Source organism: Notolabrus celidotus, chromosome 5 (genome assembly GCF_009762535.1).
Source record: "Notolabrus celidotus isolate fNotCel1 chromosome 5, fNotCel1.pri, whole genome shotgun sequence".
Taxonomy (NCBI): Eukaryota; Metazoa; Chordata; class Actinopteri; order Labriformes; family Labridae; genus Notolabrus; species Notolabrus celidotus.
Window position 1 is genome coordinate 29322807 of NC_048276.1, and position 24293 is coordinate 29347099.

At 36.0% G+C, this 24293-nt stretch overlaps 1 protein-coding gene across 1 annotated transcript in view; it reads right to left on the minus strand.

The window, feature by feature from the left end:
- Window positions 1-15677, minus strand: part of zgc:77151 (uncharacterized protein LOC337153 homolog) — a 56875-nt gene extending 41198 nt beyond the window's left edge. Inside the window, exon 1 of the mRNA XM_034683525.1 lies at window positions 15394-15677. Within this exon, the coding sequence (XP_034539416.1) occupies window positions 15394-15414 (21 nt within the window). The 5' untranslated portion in view covers window positions 15415-15677. The remainder of the gene's footprint in view (window positions 1-15393) is intronic.
- Between the last annotated feature and the right edge of the window lie 8616 nt (window positions 15678-24293).

The following is a 24293-nucleotide window of genomic DNA, read 5'->3' on the forward strand; positions in this document are numbered from 1 at the left end:
TTGGCCAGGCGGCCAGCTCTAGGGAGAGTCCTGGTGATTTCAACTTCTTTCATTTACGTATGATGGACACCACTGTGCACCACTGTACCCTTCCCCAGATCTGTGCCTCGATACAATCCTGTCTCGGAGGTCTACAGACAATTCCTTTGACTTCATGGTTTGGTTTGTGCTCTGACATGTACTGTCAACTGTAGGATCTTATATAGACTGGTGTGTGCCTTTCCAAATCATGTCCAATCAATTGAATTTACCACAGGTGGACTCAAACCAAGTTGTAGAAACATTTCAAGGATGGTCAGAGGAAACAGGATGCATCTGAGCTCTATTTTGAGTTTCAAAGCAAAGGGTCTGAATACTTATGCACATGATATTTTATTGTTTTATTTCTAATTCATTTGCAAACATTTCTACAAAACTTTTTTCACTTTGTCATTATGGGGTATTGTGTGGAGAATTTAAGGGAAAAAAATATTTTAATCCATTTTGGAATAAGGCTGTAACATAATAAAATGTAAAAAAAAAAGTGAAATGGTCTGAATACTTTCAGTACCCACTGTATATAAAGCTTGATTGACTGAAGTGTTCAACTTTTGTCAAATTCTGTCAAAAAAAATTCTAATAAACAAAGTTCATAAAAAAATTAACAAATCTCCTCTAGTCTGTCAGCTGACAAACACAGCAACTACTTCACTAACAGAGAGAATAACATGCAGGTAGATCAATACTCAAATTAATCTCATCTGCAACTCTAAAGTGAGGTTAATCTGACACAGTGTTAGCAAGAGAGGAGACAGCTCTTTGAGAAACTGCTCGAGGATGTCAAATATTTAGCAATGAAGTGTGCAAATTAACCCTTGAATAAATAAAGTCAGCCCTACCAGGGACAGGAGTCGATCATTCCTCTGTCCGCTGTATTAAAAATATGTTGAATTGTATATTTGAGATATAAAATAAAATAAAATAAAATAAAAGAATAGCACTGTCAAGTCGTCATTCTGTAGCAGGAATCTTTATTTCATGTCTTTATTTAATCTCCAGCTCAGTTTACTCTGAGTTTCTGGCGTGTTTACACTCTGATCTAATCTGAAGAGGAGCACTTGATTTGTGGTACCTCACACACCAGTGACGCTCTGTGTTTGTGGGTGTTTAGATAAATGTTAAATCAAGCGCTCCTTGAGTGCTTTCTGAAAGCTAACACTACCTCTGCTGCTGCTGTAGGGTAAATAAACCCGCAGATTTGATTTCACTGTGTTGTAGGTAGACATGTGAGGAGCCCCGGGACTGAGACTCACAGACCAGCTTTACTAAAACCTAAAACAAACACACCCAAGGAATGAAGGCAGTGTTTCTACATTAATGCTGGTTTGCATCTGTAATATTAATAAATTTAAAGTTCCACTTCAACATGAAACTGTACGACATACTGTGTGTCTGTCATGGAGACCATGAGCAGCCATTTTGGATCCTGAGCCACAGTTTCAGTCAGCCTTCAAACAGAAACCTACATCATCGAGGTAACTAGACCAGTTTTCCCTCTGAAGATCAAACATTGTGTTTTTTCTGTTGCTGAAATTGGGAAAATTTCTTAAAAAAAACATACTTTTCTCAAAGTTTTGTTAAAAATCACAATAAGATATCTGCGGAGCCCCTGAAGTCGCCCTAACAATTATCTTGCTTGAATATTTCTATTCTATCTATGATATTAGGCTTTATAACTATTTCTTTACATGGTGATTTGAAATAAACAAAGAGATAGATAGGCTTATAAAACTCAGGAGTAATCCTCTGTTACATTGATTTTATGATTTTGCTTTTATGTTCAGTGTTTAGTGTTTAAACTCTGATCAAACACTTTTTAATCTCAGCTAATCAAATACTAAATGTTTAGAAACCAATGCATGTTTATGATCTCAGGGACTGTTTTAAGGTCTGTCTTTTCGCCATTATTAAACCCAGGTGATGTTAAGTTTCAAAGACGTCCGAGCCGCTACAGCGTCCAATCAGTGAGTGATGTTCAATAAGGGGGCATGTCTGTCAGCAAAAAGACTCCAGCTGAGCCTGTTGTCTTTCAGTAAGCAAAGCAGATGATTTCTGCTGATAACAGAACCATGTCTGCAAGAGCAGCTATAATATCAAGTCCAACTTGATAAAATGAGTGTCCTCCATTTGGCTTTGTGTTGACAATACACATCTGAACTAGTTGGAGGGGTTTTAATTAGCTTGCACACGGGATAATTATCTTGTGCGCAAAAGATAAAAATATTTATTTTTGGGACTTCGGGGGGTCGGTATATATCGGTATATAAATAAGACATCATTTTGATGTGTTTGTTTATAAATTGTTGCTAATTATGTAGCATCAACTGCCAAATCCAGTGGTAGGTCACCTTTAGCCCACTCAGGTTGTTGTTTTTGTTCAAAAGCTAAGGACGATTTTGGAAAAAATAAATGATAACTCATTATTTCATGTATTTAGCACTTTGACACGTTATTTTACCATCAAGCTTCAGTAAATACAGATTTTTTGATTCATTTCACAAATAGTTGATCTGATTAATTATCAACAGAGGGTTTGTTTTGTTTACTTATATCAGCAAATAGTACAAGATGCCCATTATAATCTCTCAGGCTGGTTCAACACAATGACATCCTCAGGATCAAATATGCTTTAAAAAAAAGGATTTCAGAACAGCACTCTTCAGTTTTTTAACCCAACAATAAAAGTAGAAGTCTTTAATCAGGGACTGTTTTCAGTGGTGGTTTAATCCCCAATCTCTATGCAGTTGTGTCACATTCATCTGCCTCTTGTAGCTTTTAAAAATAATTCCTCTCTATATTTGAAAGAAGATAAATCAGACAAAAAGTCTGATAGAAGGACCTTTTTGTATTTCCATCATGCCTCCTTTCTTTATGAAATGGGAGTTAAAAACCTGAAATCAACTGAAACCTGCAGATCTATGGAGCATGACTCTGCAGTTTTTACAGCACCAAAAGGGAACTCTGCTGCCATAAAACTGCTGCTGTTTTCTGATATTGAATCCACCTCCCTGCCTCGGCTCCTCAGTAATCCTCTGTTTAGAGTTCAAGGCGAGAAAAGACTGAAATACAGCAGCCTGACAGGAAACATAATACATATCCACACAGCTGCATCATACATGCTGAACATTACACCAAATATCAAAAGAACTGTTCATCACTGTGGCACAAACTGAAGCTCAAATAAGGCATTACGTTTTCCTTTTTACTCTTCACCAGCAGTTACAGTTATCTAAATCTAATATCAGCTTATTTATTGTTTTGATCTTTAAAATGATCCAGTTCTAGGATTGTTACAATATTTCAGCGCACAAAACTGAAAGAAGAATATTTGAAAAGTGGATTAAAAAGAACTGTCTTGTTTAATGTGAGTGTTTAAGCCTAAAGCAGCAAAGGGGCTCGCTATAAGCTGTGATAAGATTAACTGTCATCACTCACACTAACACCAGAAATACTTGGAAAAACAAATCATAAATATTTTCATTCGTGTAGGCCTAAACCCTGGGTATTTATTTGATTACGTCTTTAAACTTGTATCTTATTTATCCATTTTTTAAATATGTATCTATTTTCTTTTTTCTTATTTCATTTATCTATCTTGTTTTCATTTATCTATTTTCTTCTTTTTTAGTCCATTAATACATTTTCTTTTCTTTTTAATTTAATTTATCTTTTTTATTTTTATTGATCTATTTTCGTCTTTTTTAATGCATTTATCCATTTTATTTTTTTATTTTTTATTAAATTTATCTATTTTATTTTTATTTTTCGATTTTCCTCTTTTTTAATCCATTTGTCCATTTTCTTTTTTTTATTTTATTTATCTATTTTATTTTATTTTTTTCTTTATTGTACTCTTTTTTTAAGGTTTTTGTAGTACTACTTGCTAATATGTCAGTGTAGCTGCGACAACCAAATTTACCCCGGAGATTAATAATGTATTATCTTATGTCATCTAAGCTGTAATTCACAAAAAATATTATCTAGGGCTGTAGCTCCAGATACTGCCATGATGCTATAATGCTCTACTACCCTTTTGTAAACAATCACAGATCACAGATAAGTAATCTTGTAGCAGTTGGGTGTGGTTTGTCAGTATTTTGATCTAGAAAATGGAGATAAAGTTGTATGTAGGCTGTCTGGTTAAACTGGCATATAATGAGGAACCAGTAAAGGTATGAGGATGTAAACCTGCAAGAGGACTGAAGGCTGCTGGTGCTAGCCCTGCTAACATTCTGCCTTTTTTTGCACTGTTCGCCTCGTTTTTAACAATTTATAAATTAATTTAGAAATTGTGCTAAATTTTGACTTTTTTCTGAGCATTTCTAACTTTTGATTAGTCACTCAGTTTGAATACTTGGATTTCCTTCTTCACAACATATCAACAGTTAGTTCATGTTTGTTTGTTTTATTGTACTATAATCACATCTCTTGTTATATGTAAGTTATACGGGTGTTTGATATTTGTCAGAAACTTTCTTTAGCTGCAACACTGCCTGTTGGTCCTGGACATTTTTGACTAAAGAAATATTTAATATTAACAAAATGTTGTCCTAGTTAAATACAGATTAAATAAAATTAAATATTCAAGTAGTTTAATACCTACTAAAATATATATTTATATATGTATATAAAATAATTTACAACTACTCCAGATAGAAAACTCAAAATGTTCTTCTCCTGCATGTAGATTTAATCACCACCTTTTTGTCCTGGTTGCTTGTTGTACTGATTCACTGATAACTTTGGAATTTATTCCCTTTTGTGAAAAAATGAAGGTATATAGACAAACCTTTTTTCTAGATAGCAAACTGAAATAGCAGTTTTTTTTAGATCAGCTTACATTTTTTACCAAAGTACTTAATTATTTCATATTTTTGTGCTTAAAGCTCCTGTGAGGATATTTCTGTTTATGTTGATTTTGGCGCCCCCTTTGTGTAGAGTGTTACATTTGATCCTTCTGCTGACTTTATCTAAGTTTGTGTTAGAAATTATTTTAGACCTAAACCCTTGTCCTGCTTTCTTTTCAAAATAGATTGCATCAGCCATCAAGAATATCAGAGGGGGGAAATGCAAGCCCGTCTGTTTTGGCCACACGCTGCATGCATGCTCTTTATCTTTACCCAACCTCCTGCAGCAGATTAACAATACATATATAAGTATAATCATTTTTGTCCCTGATGGTCTTGTTTTCTTTTTTTGTCTATATTTTAAAATTTCAGCACTACTGCTCTGTTGTGATACTTTTATTCTGCACTGTCATTTTGGAGCAATCTGGCACCAGTTTCCTTCTTATTATTTTCAATCTTTCCAGACTTATATTGTTTCCAATCCACTTTCTATTTCATCTTGCCTGAATATTTTATAAGGCTGCAACTACTTCATTAAAAATGTTACAACTAACTCCTGAACGTGATGCCTTCCCAAATATATTCTAATCAGACCACAAAGAAAAGCAGTGAATCCTCCCGTGGCTGCATCTTTGACTGAAAATATTCTAAATCATTTCATCAAAATGGCTCCACATTAATGCTGCTTTAATCCAGTAATAAAGAAATCATTTTATAATTAAATGAAGAACAGCTGAGCTGCTTTAAAAGCGTGATTGATTCGCTTATTTCCTAATAAAGTGAATTAAAACGAAGCAGGCAGAGGTCACGTTCACCCGGCTTATTATCCTCATTATACGAATAAAAGAGCTTGTGTGTTTAAGCTAAGGGCGCGGCAAACCATGCAGCTGCTTTTCATTTATTGCTGATAGATGTTACTTAAAGATTCAGGACGCATGCATTATATAAATATTCTGTATTTGTTCCTACTTTTAAAGCAGAAATATTCTCTGATATTTGAGAACAAGCACCAGCAGCAGCAGCTCTGTGCTTCTGTGTCTGCTGCTGGTGCTGCTGCTGCTGGCGCCTAAATGCAGAATATTCTCAAATTCTCACTCCGGTGTTGATCATCCACATCCCCCACCCCACCCTGCACACCCTCCCCCACCCAATACCCATAACCCACCACAGTCAACTCCCTCTCTCTCTCTCTCCCTCCCTCCCCTCACCTCCCCCTGCTGCCCCCACCTCGCTGTAGCTCTGCAGACCAGCTGCAGCAGGCCCAGGATCAATTTTTAGAAAGATACCAAATAAATGTCACCGCAGCAGAAATGTTTTCATATCAGCCGCACGCAGCAGCATTATTAATAACATGATATTTAAGAGAAGCCTCTGCACAACATAATGCAGTGACATAATGTTCAACGACGTCACCGTGGAGGATCAGACACACTCTTTAAAAAGGCCTCGAGGGGAAAGTCATGAAAAACAACACTGAGCCAGACGAGCTCAGCCTCACTTTCAGCAGGAGCGTTATACCTGGATTCAATAAATTCATATCACCAAACAATTTCTGAGTAAAAGACAAGGCTGTTTAATGTCAAACACACGCTATATTCAGCCATAGAAGGTGCAACAACAAAACCACAGGATGTTTAATCAAACTATCAGTCCCTATGGAAACATTACAGGAACACGACGGTGACGTCATGAGGATAAAACACGTTTAAGATCTTTTAAGAGAATAAACGAGCGATGCAATCCTACTGCAAGTCACTATAGCAACATTAGAAATACATGCAGGATTATTTATCTTCTGCAAAGTCCCACAGGTCAGAGGGCAGATATATAAAGGACTCATGATCTTTGAATTTAGACACACTAATTGCAGACTCAGAATTCACCCAAGAAGCAGAATACGCCACAACAAGACTGTTTGAGGCCTGATAAGATAAATGACAAAAGACTGTTTGTTATGAGCCCACAGAGAAATATCACAGATCATTTTAAGGGTTAATAAACAAGAATTCAATCCGGATTGTAGCCTTAATGAGTATTGAATAGTATCAGTCAGGAAATAAGTGAAATGAAGACTCAACATCACAGAAAGACACAAAGACCCTCAAGTCACGCTAAAGTGTTCATTTTGTGCACACAAGAAAATTCTCTTACGCGACAAGATAATAATTTCATAGGTTGTGAATGCTGTCTCTCGTCAGACGTAAACGCAGAAATAAAAGGGAGAAAATGTTTAAACAGTGAAAGATATAATTTGGCTAACTGTGAGAAAGCGCTACGACACCACGAAGATTGACTTTGAAGCTGAGCCAAGCGACAACCTCTGGTCTCAAATATGAAGCCCATGTGGAAGTGTTATAAACTGCAGTTCATTGACCGTCCACCCTGTACAGGGTGAATTTTTTCTCATGCGACGGTTCAGAAGATATTAAGATTACGAGTTTTGCCCAAATAAGGACATGAATGACTTGACTGACAGGTGGGAACACATAGCTGTTGGCTAGGAGACTCAAACCCCGCCTCTTTACTTTACACTGCGTTTGGTTGAGTTCAGCATTTCCAATATGGCGCCCGCCGACGATTGGCTTCAAAACAGCGCTCAGAAACAGATGCGTGACATCACAGATACTACGTCTATTATTTATACAGTCTATGAGCTGAACCAGCTCGAAAAACTCAATGTACCCTTTTATTACAGCAAATCCATCACAGAATTGTTTGATATTAAATTCAGATGTCCTCTCAGATAAAACATGAAAAGTATTTTCACTTAGTAAGTGGGCTTTACTAAAACTACAATAAACATTGCATGGGGCACACCCCTCAACTGCTTCTGGAACACCCAAAACACCACTCTTCTATTTTTACCAAGTGAACAAATATTCAAATATACGAAAATTCAAAAATCATTGCCCATCCTTTATTAAAAACAGTATTCAAAGAATCAAGATAAAAAGCTAAATATGGACAAATAACGGCATTTAATTAAAACTGACGGCAAGCTAAATCTTTACTACTGTTGCATTCACACAAGATAATTATCTTGACTGCACAAGATGAGGACCTTGTGTAATTTAAGCTTGATGAACACTTGATTTGCTGTGTTCTGCTGCTGCCTCCGTCAGTCATTGTGTTGGTGTTATTGTGTTGGCTTTGATGTTAAATAACTATTTAAAAGACCAAAGTTACACATTTATTATTCAAACTAATAACACATTGAGGCAGTGGTAGAACAGCGCTACTTTCAGAAGTTAAATCATTGTTTGTTGATGGAGTCAGGTGGCCAGGGAGCCATGTTTCAGCTGTTTCTGGTTATAAAGAAAAAACTGAATCCATGTCATAAAGTTTGTCACTGTACAATCCTTTCTGTAAAGTTTGCACACACTTAAAATAACAATCTGAGCCCGTCAGTGATAAAACAAGAACTTATAGTGGTCAGACTTTAGTCCATCAAGGGTTACAGCCATCATCACAACCTGTTTCACTGCTGCAGGCTGAATAAATCTACCAGAGCCGTCCCAAAGCTACGTTTACTTATTCATCACGCATCCTAAAATATGTAGGGCCAAAGTTTAATACCAGAATAGCTTTAAAGATCATTTAACTTCAGAAATATGATTCAAACGAGGAGTGAACAGAACTGAAGATGAAAGGAATATTTACAATAACGGGTGTATTAGTTTAATGAAGGCACCAGCAGACTAAAGTTTGTTTAAGTCTGTATGGAGTTCAACAGACACAATCTTATCCACTATGTAAATATAACTGCGATATGTTCCAGGCAGTGAGTGAGTTCCTACAGGAGATAATGTGACACAAACAACGTCACAGCAGAATTATTAGGAAGCAAACGACAAAACTGACAAATACCAGAAAAGGTGTTGAATGTAGTCTTTAAAGAATACCAGAAATACAATGAAGGACACTGAATAAATTAGTTTCATGAAATCATAAATGAGCTCAGAAGACACAAGTTTACCTGTTTCAAATGATCAAATCTATATTCGCAGGATTTAAAGGTGATATTTTATATTTATCTAAGGTTTACCAAAGAAGTTATGAAAATAAAGTTTGATTGTATTGAGCATTAAGTTAAGTCGACACACTTTGAAGCCTGGTTTAACAACGCCACAGCATGACGTAGGTTTAAGTAGCACTGTATCTATACAGAAGTCAACATTCGTAGTACGACGTGCAGCTCCTCCAAAATGTAACGTGTTTGAGGCGACGCAGTCCGCAAGCCTTGAGATGAATCTGCTTGGTGGCAGACATTTCAGGCATTAACCCCGTCCACTGTACTCTCCATCTCCTCTGATGTCTCCTCTCTTTTCTGCTTTGCAAGCATTATGATCAACTGCTGCTCAACATTTATCAGCTCCAAATCAAACATCATGTGTCATGGTTTCCAGTAAATAAACATCAACAAATCTCAGTGCCAACCAAGCGGCAACCTCTGGTCTTAAAATATGAAGCCCATGCAGAAGTGTTAAAAACTGCAGTTCATTGAGTGTCCACACGAGGCTGGCAGCAGGAACACCAGAAACCACATACACACCAATTCAAAAAAGACGATCTTTAGAGCATTAATAAACATGTTTACAGCCTGGTACAAAAAACAACTTCGGTCTATGTAGCTAATTTCTATATCGGCACACACTGTACAGGGGGGTGAATTTTTTTTTAACGCAATGGTGCAGAAGTTATTAAGATTACGAGTTTTGCCCAAATAAGGACATGACTGACTTGACTGATAGGTGGGAACACATAGCTGTTGGCTATGAGGGTCAAACCCCGCCTCTTTACGTCACACTAAGTTTGGTTGAGTTTAGCATTTCTAATATGGCTCCCGCCGACGATTGTCTACAAAACAGCGCTCAGAAACAGATGGGCGACATCACGAATACTACGTCCATTATTTATACAATCTATGGTGCCAACTAGCTTTTAGACGGAGTATTGCTGAGTAACACACACTTCAGCGCACAAGGACGCAGGGCTTACAACAGTATAGGTCACTATCGTGTAGCTACAGCGTAAACCATCTGATATCCCCACTGATAAAATAAAGGTAAGAGATATTTTAGGATAAAGCTAGATAATTTAGCAGAGGAATATGTAAAGTACTATAAAAAGTGCTTGCTATAAACAAACATTGTTGAGTATTTTATTGTGGTTAGACAAATATTAAACGGTACTTCAGTGACAACGTGATAGAGAGATGAGAATCGATATTGAAGTCATCTCAAGGTATTATCTTAGATAAAGGGACACCAAGAGGACAGCTAAAGTCTCTGTGGAGAAATAAGAATTCCTTCAGGAACACTGATGAGACATTTTACATTTTTAACTTGAGATGAGGTGCGACAGAGCAAAATAAGGAAATACAGAGACTTTAGCAGACGTAGCATGAGCGCTTACAGGAAACCCCAACAAGAAAGAAATGCAGAATGTATCAAATAATGCAGAATAAATCACATATGACTCCACACATACGATGCCAGCTTCTGTGACTTCAACAGATAAAGACAGAGTCGACCATTAATCATGTCGGACAACGTCCCGGAGTCTTAATCAACACATGTGATCCACGTTATTCAAAGTACTTCTACTATTTGGGCATTGTTGCTTAGTAAAAAAAGTTGCAAATTTATTTTCTGAATCTTTAATTGTTTGAGTATGAGTCAATCTAAGACATTTAGCAGGAAAGAGGTGACAACAAGGTGAGATAAATTCACCCATCGGACCACACGTGAGGCTGGATCATCTGAATTTCCGAAAAACTTTCAAACTAATAGTCGACATTTTTTTAAGAGTTGCTGTCTGTTTATCAATTTAGCTATCAACTAAAGCGAACAAAAAAAGAAGTTCAAGGAAGAGACATTTTTTTGGGACTATAAAGTTTAAGTTTGTTGAGATCATTTTGTTACTTTAGCTAGAAAACTTCTTAAATCATAAAAAAATCACTCTCTGTCGATCCACTTATCAATACTGTTTTGATCTCCGGATGTTTGTTCGTTAATGAGCACACAAACGCAAAAAGATGACAAGAAAGTAAAATAAATGTTCAGTTCAGCCCACATTTGACAAGCCATACTAACAAATTGGGTTGTTTTGGGTTAACAATATATAATTATTGAGCTATTATTGATAAATGTGTAAATCTAAAGGCAAGAAACCAAGAGAAAATTAAAAGATGAGAGGCATAAACAATATCGGGAAAAAAATTGGGAAGCTGTGGGGAAATCCGAATTGAATCCACCATGTTGTCTCGCTTTACAAGTTAAAACTTTCAGTTTTCCCTTCTGCCTAAAAACATAAATCTACATGTCAACTGAAAGATAAATACGGAAACAAAAAGACAAATTAAAGGGAGGAAAGGTAAACAGAAGACAACAAACACACGGCTGAATGATGATCGCCTCCACATCTGAGGAGCTGGGACCGGATAATTTGGACCTTCATCGACTTATTGATTCAAGTTGTTCAAATAAATGTCCCATCCGATCAACTACCTTTATCAAGAACAATGAAAGGGTTAAACATGAATAGGCTGAAAAAAAGTCAGAACTTTTAAGGCACAACAGTTCTTGCATGTTTTCCTTAAAGTATTTGAAAAATGATCTATTGATTAATCCATCAATCATTTTGGCTCTCATACGACAAACATGACAAAGTGTAATGTGTGATTAAGCTAATGTAATACTAAAATACTGGACAAGAAAAGAACAAAAAACCATTAAGACCTTGATTCAACATTTAGCTCCCATTGACAAGCTAGAGCCAGATCACTTTGATTTTAAACTAAAAGTAGATCACTCAAAACTTTCTGTAATGAATGTCCATCCACTGATTTAGTAGAGTCCAATATAGCTCATGACACCCTGACATACCTATTTTAGCTTGAAATGTTCTTAAAGGTACAGTGTGTAGATTTTTGCGATATCTTGCGATTGAAATGCTCCATTTGTCAAGTTTTAATTGTCAAAAACTTCTACCAATATAATTTCTGTTGCACACAACCACTCTCTTCTTTTTGTTTATCTTCAGCCTCTCACTAAATACAGAAACATGCATGCTACGAGTCTGTCTGTTCTGTGCTACTGAAGAAACAAGATGGCAGCCTCCATGTAAGAGGACATGCTCCTTACGTTGATATAAAGACTCATTCTAAGTGAACAAAACCAAAAGGATTTTTATATTCAGGTGATTACACACTGATTCAAACACATACTTACATGAATACTACAATATCATACTCCATTTCTATCAAGTCTGTTCTGCTAAATGCCGCTAAATTGTGCACTGTACCTTTAAAAACTAAAATCTATCTTAAAAAGTTCAACTTCCAGTCTTTTGATAATTTGATATAACTTACCAGCGGCAAATATTCTGAGAGAAAAAATAAAAAATGTGAATGAAGTTAAGTTCAGTTGTGAGCTCACATGACCGGCTAAAATCAGAATGTACGCGATTATTCTCAAAAATATATTAAATAAATATTTTTTTTTGGCAATAATGTTTGAAGATCAATAAATTCTTCCATATCTGTAAACTTATGAATCTCAAAAAGAAAGTCATAAAATAAAGTTATAATATAAATGAAAATATTTTCAAACAGTTATTTAAGAAAGTTAAAATATATAGGCAAAGTGAAATGTTTCATACTTCTTATGACCTTCAGCTAAAAACTAAAAAAAAAAGGAGACATTTTGGATTTCCAGGGCCCCTTCATGGATACAATATCAAATAGCTAATTTTGCCATTTTTTTCATTGTAATAGGAGTATGTGAGTTAACACTGTGAAGATTTATTATGGTTTTTATTGCTTTTTGTTTTGTATTGTTTTTGTCTTTCTTTTGTCAGTGGACTCACTTTTGTTTCTGTATGTATTTTCTGTATTAATGTGGTATTAGTTTGTTCAGCAACTTTTTTTTGTTTTTATTTTATCTATTTATTTATTTTATTTTCATTGATAGTATTATTGTTGCATATAATGTGTTCTTAACCTTAGGATTGTGGGGTGGGTTTGGGGTGGGGGTTGGGGTTGGGATTAGGATTAGGATGGGGGGGGTCTTTTTTATATTTTTTTCTTAATTTATTCTATTTTAAGTTAATTTCATGTACAGCACTTTGTGTTTCAATGTCATTGTATGAAAAGCGCTTTATAAATAAAGTCTGATAGAATGAAATTAGGTTTTTTCTTTTTAATTTGTTGTTTGTCTGTTACCTATTTTGAAAACAATAAAAAGTAAATTATAAAAAGCTAAAAAAGGTAGAAGAAGCATTTTATAACAAAGAGCAAACCACAAACAATTGATCGGACTTATATAGTGGTTTTCTGGATACTCAATGTCGCTTAATAATGAAGGGTACCAGGTTATTAAAACAATACAAAGTGCTGTGTGAAGCACAATGTAGAAGACTGGCTTCAAAAGGCATTACTCGCTGAGATATTTTATGACAACTAAGATAAATTAGTTTATTTTAAATATTTTTACTTGACTAGTTTTTAGCTTTCACAAAAAAATTAAATTTTCATGACTCTCTTTTTAAGATGCACTAGTGTCAGTATATGATTATTTGTCTTTACAAGCAGAAACAAGGAAAAGGGTGGCAACAGCAAAATAAGATACATTTACAGCAGAAAAAGGAATCAAGCTAGATAGATAGATAGATAGATAGATAGATATATAGATAGATAGATAGATAGATAGATAGATAGATAGATAGATAGATAGATAGATAGATAGATAGAAAGAAATAACCCATTATAGTGAGTTAAATTGAATATTCATTGTTTTCAGACAGAGTTTCAGCTTCAAAATTGATACCATACATGTATTTAACTTAATAACAGACAGACTAAAAGATAAATACTACCATCAGGTGAGAATAGAGAATCATAAACATACTATTATGTCCTATAGGAGAGTTATATGAACACCGGAGAGCTGCTGCTGCTCGGACAGCCTAGTGGTGAAAAGAGGCAGGAAAATAAAAGCCACATAATATAATCTGAGCAGAGAGAGGCAGCCCACTGTCTAAAATGTGAACACACACTCACACACAAAGGCACACACACACACACACACACAAGAATTTAAGATGGAAACCCTTAATCTGCACTCTGCCTACGTCAGTTCTCGTGATATTTCTGGGAATAATGCAGTGAGATCCTTTTTTTAAACACAGTTTTAGTACAGGAGAGGAAGAAGGGGGAAAAACTCAAACAAATAATAAAATGTCTCCTTCTCTAAACAAGAATAAATAAATAAATAAAACACACACACACACACACACACACACACTTAGACTACAGTATTGACCTTGGGTATATCCTGTTATTGAAATAGCTCACTGCAAAATATTAATATTTAAACAACATTATAAAAACATACAACCAGCACTGCTTTTTTTTAATAAACCAGGCCACACATGGAGGATTCAGTCAAAATATCCCACTTCATGTCGATAAATGCTCATATTTAACCCTAAAACTGATGTCCTCTGGATATTTCCTGCTGCCCTTTTTCTCCTCACTCAGCAACCAATGTGATTTTTGATAATTTCAAGGCTACAAGTGAGGATTGTGTTGAATTAAAGGACTTTTATTTGGCTAACATGTAACCTCAGAGCTGTGTGTCCTCTGGATATTTCCTGCTGTCTTTTCTTTTTTTAAATCCTCGCTATGTCAAGTACAAAAAACTCCCTTTTTCTAACACACACACACACGCTCACACTCACACACACTCACTCACACACACACAATATTAACATTCCTCCTTAAACTGTGGTAATTATACCAGAGACAAAATGTCGGGAGGGATTTGATAATAATATCAATATGCTTCCGATTAAAACACAACCCTGCTGCTGCTCCACCTAGTCCCTGTCGAGGAGGATATTTCAATCTTTAATTTCCCCTCCGTGTTGGAGAATAATGTCGAGAAATGATCAGAAAATGTCGATGTAACGTCTCGCCACAGCCCAAAAGTTTCCTGATATTTTTACAGACTGTAATTTTAATTTTATTTGTGTAATGTGTCGTTAGTGTGGGTGGGGGTTGGTAGCCAGAGGAGAAGCTGAGTCTGTCGACACGACACACAAAGAAATTAATCATTAACACGAAGAAAATATCAGAAATATTAAACTGAAATTAACGACTGAAGCTGCGATACAGCACCGGACTAAAGCTCGGTGTCACCGCCGACCCTTTCCCCGGAAAAACACCAATATCAGAGGTTTATTTTCCACCTCTGCGGGGAAAAAAAGTTGAGCCTGGTTGAATAAAGTTGTAATTGCAGTCAGAGCAACTCTCGCTGCTGCTGCTGCTGCTCCGATATGAGAAAACAATCAATACGACATTCAAACTAAATGAAATAAAACCTCCAATTCAACATTCAATACACAGCGTACACGATTAGAATATTCCCCACATCAACAGGTCTGATACCCGGCTGCCTGAATGTTAAATAAATCGACATTAATTTAGAAATTAAATCGGCTTTACCTGTATTGCATTGTGCTCCATTGCAGTCCTGCATTCCCTCTCTGAGGCCCCTCTCCGGTTACACCGCCGGGACTCGCCGTCACACAAACAAACGCACCGGAGAAAAAAAAATAAAAGGCCTGCTCTTTTTATTTTTTGTATTTATTTTTTTTAGTGTGTGTGGAAGTGGGACAGGATCTAGGTGTGGCCAAAGTTTGCCACAGAGTACAACTTAATGTTAAAGTCACAGTGAAACGGCAGTTGAAGCATCTTTAGCTTCTGCCATGTGACGTACTTCCGAGTGACACGGAATTTGTGGGCGGAGTTTAGGTACAACGGGGGGTTTAAATCAAATCCCTCAAAAAGGCTAAATTCAGGAAAAAAGGTTTGTAGTTTGGTGAATATCACAGCTGGACTAACTGTTTCAATTAGATTCAAACGCACTAATACCAGAGTGTAAAAATCCTCAAATAAGTAATCATGCCTGCATTGAAATTATACTTCCACAAGTATTAAAATATCAGTAAGAGGAAGAGTGGAGAAGTGTTTGGGCTATAATCATACAATGTATTTGGTTGAGGTGAAGCCCTTTTTGAGTTTTTTCATACAAGAAAACAACTTGTGATTGTTATTTCTTATAGAAAGTCTGCTGATAAATATAAAAAATATTTAAATCACTATAAAAACAGGCGTGGCCAATTGATAATGTAAGGGATAATGTATGGTTAGGAGGTTGTTATGGGAAAAGAACCCCTTCAAGGTGGTCAAGACCATCCCATAACAACCTGCTAACATTATCCCGCTTATTACCCCGCCACTAACTTAAAATACAAACACGTTGTCAAAGACATTGATTAAAATAGTATTTTATTGATTTAAAATGATTTATGTTTACAGTTTTAAAAGAATAATCCTAGTGATTCCACGTCAATTAGCATTCCATGGTGATGGATTCTTATCTGCCTGTTAAATGTGACGGAACTCTTTTCAGTGGATTGTTTTGACATGAATGCATGCGATCAGTTTGACTCTGGTGTTGCTCATGTAAGTGGATGTTAATTCCGCTGTCAAGAGGTTGCTCATTGAAAACACTTTTCACTTGAACGTCCACTAAAGAGGGTGTATTCTATATTTTGAAGCCTTCTTTTAGAACTTCTGCCAGCCTCACTCCTACTTGGAGCCAGAAATGATCATATTAGTACAAGAGGATGAAGTAGGAACTGAGAAAGGACTTACCAATACCAAGTTAACTAGAGCCACTCAATTTAGCTGTAATATTATACTTTATTTACCAACATTATATTCTTATACCCAAAACACGATTTTGAAATAAACAGCCAGAATGCTTTTTTTTTTTTTAAATCAGGTCACATATTGCCAACTTCTCAACTACAGCAAGCCAGTTGTGTTTTTTCAGTCATGCTTTTGTTTGTTATAAAGATGCAGAAAACTAATCTTTCTTGTAACCACCATCTTCTAGGCTAGGATGAGTAGATCAGTTGGAATTACCAAACCATAAAAGGGACTGCACGTCTAGAGTTGTCAAATAGTCAGCTAAATAAGGTCTAAATAATGTGAATCAAGTATTGTTTTTAATAGTAGTCTTGTCCGTGACCTCTCTGTTAAGAAAACACCACAACATGCAGATATTTCTTTTTTTAAACAGCTACGTGCTCTCAGTTAGGGCTGAGAAATTATTTTAGGCTCGCTAAAACTCTTTGTTGTCAATATATATTTGATGTACACATGAACTGTTCATTATAGCTGCAATGAAACAATACCAGACTGACGTATAACCAACCATATAACCAATAATTAAATGTTACTTTTACATGAGTGATGAGGAGCAGGTATGTATTTCCAGTGGGAGCACATTTAGTCTGCACTGCTTGGGTTAAAAATACTAGAGACACATATCACCCTGTAATGACAGCATCCAAACACTAAAAATATACATCTCTTTTTATAGCCGCCGCATACAGTCATTGTAAAACTCTGATAACACACAGCCTATACGCACTGTATAACTCCATAACTGGGATTACGTGTTAAATAGTAATATTCACACAGTACAAGTTCATTAAACTTAATCACAGCGGATATCATTGAAACAAAAAACTTGAGATTGCAACAAGATATCAAGCTCTAATCCATGTGTGCCATACATTTAGTTCCCTTAGTGAAGCTGTAAAATGAAAATGGAAAATACTCTGTTAAAAGTTGAAGTATCAACACAAAGGGTTCCTATCCTATAATAAATAAATAAACTACAGGAATGACAAAGCTTTAAAAATAATGAAAGCCCCTTTGAAAGTAAATGATGGTAAAGTCTCGTGCATCAATATTAAAGCAGCTCATTACTGTTGGAGCGGCTACATTATGCTAAGTTATTATCCAGCTATGTGAAACACTGACTTCTAATTTGTCAATACCCCTAAAAAACAATGTGTTATCTCTCAACAGCAAAGTGACAGGGACAGCCTGATCCTACACGTCAAATCAATCACCAGAAAGAAATTTAGCACATTACACTTCTGCCTGCTGACACTGTGGCAAAAACTTTTTTTTTTTCTTGAATATTACTTTTTATTTATGCTATGTCAACTTGTATATTTCTTTAGTTGGTAGACTGGTAATAAGTGAGATGAGTGATTTGGTGGTTTTAATGGATAGGAATCTGCACATGGTGTCTCTCCCTGGAGGGATGCTAACTTACATAATCAGCCTGAGACAGAAACTATTTGATACGACATGTGCGATCAGGTTGTCTGATACAAAATCAGTCTGTTTCTTATTCAAAGTAATAAACATAGGTGAGGTAGGAATGTGTGCCTATAAAGGTCATTGTTGTAAGATTAATCAAAAATAAGGAGCTGGACACTATTGAACCCCATGAAGAGAGGCATGTATTTACTTGAGAATCAAACATAGTGTTTCTAAATTACTTTTGGTAAATTTGGGACTTAAGGCTCAGCTAATTTACTATTTTCTATTTAAAACACTGAACTTGTGTTACCTTGCATTAAATGTGAAACCAGACAGTATCTTCAACTATATCTGCCAACCAGGGAACCTTGTAAAGGACCGTGAGATAAGTTTATGTGGAGATTGCTGAGGTGAGAAAAGTAATTTTTAAAAAAAAGAATAAATCTGCTGATTTGACAGTTTGGATTCTTTTCAAATATCACCTCTAACTATTGAAAACAACCTAACTTCTGAACTTATCAGCCCTTAAAAAAGTAGCGTATACAATCCTCTTTCTATCAAACCACCCACATGTTCATGTTAATTGATGTGAATTTTATTGAAGAAACCCAAGATTAAATGCAGGGAGATCAAACTACAAGGAATATGCTCAAAAAGAAGAGGCAGAGTTTATGAACTCTGATGACTTTTGAAATCCAGTCAGGACAGTACAGAAGACTAAAAAAGGAGGCATGAAATATTCACATTATTAAATTTATAAAAAATTAATTTTAACTGTTGTTGTATCAAACAAGTAAAATGTGTTCTTTTGTCTTTCATGACTTGAAATCTTGAGTTGTCTTTAGATCACTGTAAGATAATTATTGTAAACTGCCTTCACAGTATTCTAAATAAGCCAATAATAAACAATGGAACAGTCCACATGTAAACAGTGAAACACATGAAGCATGTAGTTAGTGCAAGTGCAAGTTATGGAATGATAAAAATGATAAAATACAGTCTGAAAGTCTTCTGCCAAAGTTTGAGGCTAATGTTAGACATAATGAGTCCCTGTAAAGGGTTAAATATATCCATATTGAGCTGCAAATTGAAGTGGAAATGTTTTTTGCAAACATATCTGTAATCACAGTAAACATACAAACTAATGAACTAAAGCTTCATGATGGAAATATTAGACAGATGAAAAATATAAACTCAGTCATCGGGGTGATTGGCAGCACTGATATCTGATTTTTCACTGAAACGTGATCTCTCTCAGCCCTCATGCTCGCCACAGTGAACACACACAGGCTGCAGGTTCCATCTGTGACCAGCAGGGGGAGGAGGCACGTGTCCTGCTTTAACATCCCCCACCATGAGGCTCCAGAATGACTCTCATGTAGAAACAGGCCTCAAATCAAGCTGTGCCATTTTCAGTTTTGACTTTTGTGACACTTCCATTTGGAAACCAACAGAAACATAAGTTTCCACGAGCCTTAGACCGAGTATGAGTAGAAGTATCACAGTTTAAAAGTTCTGCATTACTGTTTAAAGCCCTGAAATGAAATATTAAATAAATCAAATAGGTGAAATATGATATATGCTGATACAACTATATTTAATTCAGAAAATACATGAATTAGAAAAAAATACCCTGATGCTGTAAAGTGGAAGAATAAAGTTTAATACATTGGAAATACATCTGCTACAAGTATTTAAAAACTGCTTAAAAGTTAAATATTAATCCAAATGCACAGCTATTTCCTCCTTCACAGCAGGTAGTTAAAGGTTAGTGTTTCGCTCCACATGTTCTGTGAGATAAACCTGCTAAAGAGGGGGGATTTCAGATGTATAGATGTTATAAAGGGTGTTGTTTCGCCGGTGGGGGAAGGGGAGGGGAGGTTCGCAGGTTTTTCGCCCAGAGTTTGCCTCTCAGGCGACAGTGTGCCTTGTGTTATGGCTTGAGTTTGTTGAGGGGAAAGCCTGCAGGCAAAGTATCGGGTGAAATAGGCACAGGAATGTCTTTGCGTTGTTATGTATCAGGCACTGTTGTTATGATGCAAAGCCGGGCATGTTAATAAAGTTAAGGACTCTGTAGTCACAGGTTTCAGGTAATGTAGCCTCTCCAAGCTTTTAATAAAGACATCATTAATAGTGATGTCAGCAAATAAATAAATAAATGACGGCTTTATATCTATAAAAAGACTATAATTTGATATGAATATGGTTATTATTTATAAAGGATTTGTGTGTAGTAAAGATAGTCTTAAGATCAGGCTTATATTTATGATACAGCCTTTATACAAGGCTATTGTTAATAAAATTCAGTTTTATAAATCAATGCAATGAAAACTTTAAGAACACATGAATCACTCTTCATCAAGCGATGACGTGTCTCCAAATATGGCGTACTTTGAGAAAATAGAGGAACAATCACACGAGCCTCACAATCAAAACAAAGAAAATGTTACTCCACCACTAATGTCCAAAACTTTTTACCTGAAAGTGTAAATTTTACATCAGCAAAAAAATATTCTGCATATCTCAGTTGTTGTCTCGTGCATTTTCACGTGGAATGGGTAATTCAGCATTAAGGGATATAATGAATGAGAAAGCAGATAAAGACAGAGAAAAGCAGGAAACAGCGCTACCAAAGCTGCTGTGGTCATTAGCATGTACTACACAGGAGCACCAGCATAAAAGTTACTCCCCGTCGGAGAATCGAACCCCAGTCTCCCTTCGCGTGACAGGCGGAGATACTGTCCACTATACTAACGAGGAAGGGTGCTTGTGACAATCACTTTTCAAATTATCATTGCTTGTTGAAAAGCACGCCATTCATAAATCGTTCATTCATTCATTCATTCATTCATTCATTCATTCATTCATTCATTCATTCATTCATTCACGCATTATATGGCCCAATCTCAATGTCCTCCCTAAGCCCTGAGCCCTTCTTGACTTAACTGAAGTCACCTGTAAAGTGTTTGAGGGCAGAAGGCTGTAAGGGCTCAAACTGTAGAACTTCGAATGGGACAGCACTTAGAGACTCCTCATGTAACCTACATGACGTCACCAGCTCACCTTAGTTTCATTAGGAATTTTTATTACACAATTTTTACTTTCCTCAAATTCAATATGCTTAAGGGACTGAATGACTGACTGCAATGTGATCCAGTCTCTTACTGTACAGACTGCTTAACCACAACATTTAGCATATATAAATAGGCTATATAACTATAAATATATAAATTGTATTGTATATGGGTGAAGATAGATAGATTAAGGTTGTTTTCTATATTTATACTTACAGGCAAACTTTTTTTACCTGTAAATTTCATTGCAACTTTCATACTTCTTTTTTACTGTCACACTTTTTTTAATTCCATGTTACAGCGTTCGTTTATCTTTCCATGCTCACAAGCTTCCCCTGGGAATCCCGTGTTTCACATCACAATGCTATGAACTCTGGGTAATTCCCTTACGCTAAGTCTGCAAAAATGTCCACTTACGGAAAGGGGGCATAAAGGGCTCAAAAAGTCAGTGAGAGATCCCTCACACAGTTGATGATTTGACAGAGGGACAGCCCTAAACCCTCACTGACTTAGCGGGAACGCGCCTCAAAGTCAGCGAGTGCTTGAGGGTGGACATTGAGATTGGGCCATCCTCTCATTCATTCGTTCACTCATTTGTTCTCTCATTCGTTCATTCATTCATTCACACATTCGTTTGTTCATTCATTCAGTCAATTGTTCATTCATTCACTCACACATCAATCAATCATTCATTCGTTTGTTCAATCATTTACTCCTATATTCATTCATTCATTCATTCATTCATCCCTGTAACTGTACAAGTACCGGACTGAAATCTCAAATAGGTAATTGCTGTTGTCAATGACAGGATGCTGAAACAAATTCACAAATCTATGGATGTGTATTATTTTGCATTCAGTTTAATTTTATTCATTAAAACTTTGATCCAATCATGGTGTAATGTTTTACATGTAACTGCGTTATGATCTTAACAATATTATTACCATATCAGAGCCCCATCACCTCCTGTAATTCCTCCTGCAAACACACGGGTACCACTCTCACCTGTGCAGGTGTGACTTGCAGAAGAACAGAAGACTCCCATTTGGCTTCAATTGGAGCCTTTAACTAAAATGAGTGTCATAAGGTCTACTGTACATCATTTATATAATGTGTTTCATGTGGTCCATCAAAACACAAAACACAAGATTTATGAACAGTTTCTATGCCTTCATCACACTCAACTCCGAGCTGAAAACACACTCCCTCAATAAAACACAGCAACAATGTGCAATAACTATGTGTTTAACCATGTGCAACATGCACCCTCTTATTTGTTTATCCTTTTTTAACTGCATATGTTGGCAATGTGTGTATGGTTTAATGATGGCATGTTGTGGGTGTGTGTGTGAATGTGTATTTATTCATTATCTGTTTCTATATATATGATTGATATTGATATTTAGTTATTTTGGGACGTGGAGGGTAAAACAGGTTGTTAGGGCAAGAGAAGGGTGTTAATTGTAATTCTTTTTTTTTTTTAACTGTAAAAAGCAGGTATGAAAGGACATGAAGTCATACAAGGACACCTTTGCTTTTCCTTAGTTTGGAGAAATCTGGTTAGAACACATCTAAAAACATTTCCTTGACCTGGGCATTCAATTAAATTTTTGTTTCTTACATACAACCTACTTCCAATGTGCCTGAGCGGCTGGCTTGAGTTTGTTTGTTTTGGATTGGGTGATATGAACAACCACATAAGGTATTTTCAATCATTTGTGGTTTTTCGATCAAAGACGCTGCATCTCCTCCGTGAACATGGAGAGTCTGCAGCAGACGCTCTGCAGGAACACACAGGCTACAGTTTGTCCTCTGAGTGTCAGTGAGATGCTGCAGCAGAAGCAGCAGCAGACGCTGCACTGCTGCACTCTGCAGCCATTCAATTATTCTGCAGCGAGGCAGAAACAAAATAAAAAGCTGTAGATGCAAAATCACAGTGGAAGAGCATAGATACAATCATAATAAAGGGATCCAGATACAAATACATTGGATATCATATTTATTTATCTATTGGATATCATAAAATCAAGAGCTGAATGTCTCTTCAGTCTTTTGGTTTTTCTTTGTTTCTCACAGTAGTATTGTAGTAGTATTGTAATCTTTTATCAAAGTCAAAGTGTTGAAACCATCCTGGAAAAAATACACTACAACAATAAAAACACTTCAGTATGTTACTAAGAAAGCCTTGAATAATACCTCCAGAGTAAAAATATGGAAGAACAATACATTTAATGTACAAAATTGACACATTTGCATAAAACAGGTTTCTGTTGGGTTTTGTGGATTCATTTTACCATGTGTATTATGTGTAAAAATGTGAAATGAATCCACAAAACCCAACATAAAAAAATGTATAAGAGTTCTTGATCTCAATGGTTTCTCATCTGGTTAAATAAAGGTTTAATAGATATAAAATAAAAAATTAATCCATGAAAAGGGAAATGGGAAAAGATCCAATGCTGCTATTTCTCCAGTTTGGACCTTTTATCTGAGAAAATAAGAAAAGAAGGGCGATGTTTTTGTGATTTAATTTGAAAAGAGTGTATTTTTTAAAATCCTACAATCAATTCTGACCAGGCTTACTATGTTACCAGAAAATAACATCAAACAATGTGAAATCTAAACAACAGGGCCATTACAAGCATCGCAACCTCAATAGAGCAGGACATCACACATCCACTAAACACCTTCCTCCTCCCACTCCCCGCAGGACACAGATTCAGGGCACCGAGGTGTAGAAGGGCTCGCCTTGGGAAAAGCTTGATCTCTGTTTCTATAGTGGCCCTGAACAAAAGGCCTTGTTGAACAGTCCAGAGTATGGACTTTGTTTGTTTGAATGTTGATGCTGTTTTAGTTTTCTGGTCTTGTAGTGTATGTCAGGTTCTGTTCTGTGCTGTCTATGTTCTGTGGAACCAGGGGCTGTGGAAAAAGTCTAAAGTCTTAATTTGAAAATGTGAACTGTGTGTTTGTGAGTGTGTCATAAGTGTGTTTGAAATCAGATGACATTCTGCTTGAAGTCCTGAAAATGTTCAGAAAACAAAACAAAAAGACATTCAACTCTTCTTCTGTGAATATATTTTGGTTGATTTTATGGATTTGATGTTTAATATTTCTTCCATACAAATAACTCTCAGAGTCATA